Raw genomic sequence first — 819 nt, 5'->3', positions numbered from 1 at the left:
ACGACCACGATTATTAGTTTTTCTGGGGGAGAAGGCTTCGTTGTACGATGTATCGGATATCGGTGGACGCCTCGCTGGAAGCATCGAAGAAGAGGGTTTTGCAACCGATTGAAATGGAAATAAATCTAGACGAATGTTTTACGGAGCGATCGCTCGTTCGGAATCTTGATCGCCGACGAGGTAGAGGAATTGGAAAGCAATCGCCAGCAAACTGATGCCTAGGAGATCTCCCATTGCCGTGAGGTACGGGATCGCTGAATTGTCAGGATCGATTTTTCTCTTCCACATCCAATGGATCATTATGTACGCGATATAGAGGAGAGCAGCGACTTGTAGCATCGCGGCGCACAAGTAAACGAAAACGAAGAGCGGCGTGAGCGAAGTATTGCCATCCTTCATGTAATTAATCATGTAAATGAAAATGATGTGACCTGGTATGACCATCGCCATTAGAACCCTGGTTGTCCTTGCGTGTATACCTAGGAAGCAAAGAGAAATGAAAGATTAAAAGTGGCGGCGGTTAGGTCTGGTGGCGAAGGATTACCTTTGCCGAAGAAGTTAGCGATAGGTGTGATGAAGATAACAGGATGCGTGAGACCCGGTGGTATTAAAAGCGTTCCCAGTTCTGCTTGCTTGTGAAGAGCCGTCGATATTCTGCTTGCCTGCACAGCTACCAGATTTCCACCAACGCCGTTGATCACCGGTTGGAAAACGGTCAAATTTTCGAATCGCGACACCATGAATTCTAGTATCAGACCACCGCAACTACATATGTCGCATGGTCGATAAGAAAGACACAGCAGGTTGATCGTTAGTGTT

General features: G+C 47.0%; 1 protein-coding gene across 1 annotated transcript in view; it reads right to left on the bottom strand.

The window, feature by feature from the left end:
* Positions 1 to 6: 6 nt before the first annotated feature.
* The window catches only part of LOC108577844 (solute carrier family 41 member 1-like), a 3,840-nt gene continuing 3,027 nt past the window's right edge, over positions 7 to 819 (bottom strand). Inside the window, exons 6-7 of the mRNA XM_017941056.1 lie at positions 545 to 765; positions 7 to 479 (exon numbers count right to left, since the gene is read on the bottom strand). Coding sequence (XP_017796545.1) covers positions 139 to 479; positions 545 to 765 — 562 coding nt within the window. The 3' untranslated portion in view covers positions 7 to 138. The remainder of the gene's footprint in view (positions 480 to 544; positions 766 to 819) is intronic.

Source organism: Habropoda laboriosa, unplaced genomic scaffold (assembly GCF_001263275.1).
Source record: "Habropoda laboriosa isolate 0110345459 unplaced genomic scaffold, ASM126327v1 scaffold816, whole genome shotgun sequence".
Classification (NCBI taxonomy): domain Eukaryota; kingdom Metazoa; phylum Arthropoda; class Insecta; order Hymenoptera; family Apidae; genus Habropoda; species Habropoda laboriosa.
The sequence above is the reverse complement of the archived record's forward strand: the minus strand, read 5'-3'. Positions and strand labels throughout refer to the sequence as shown.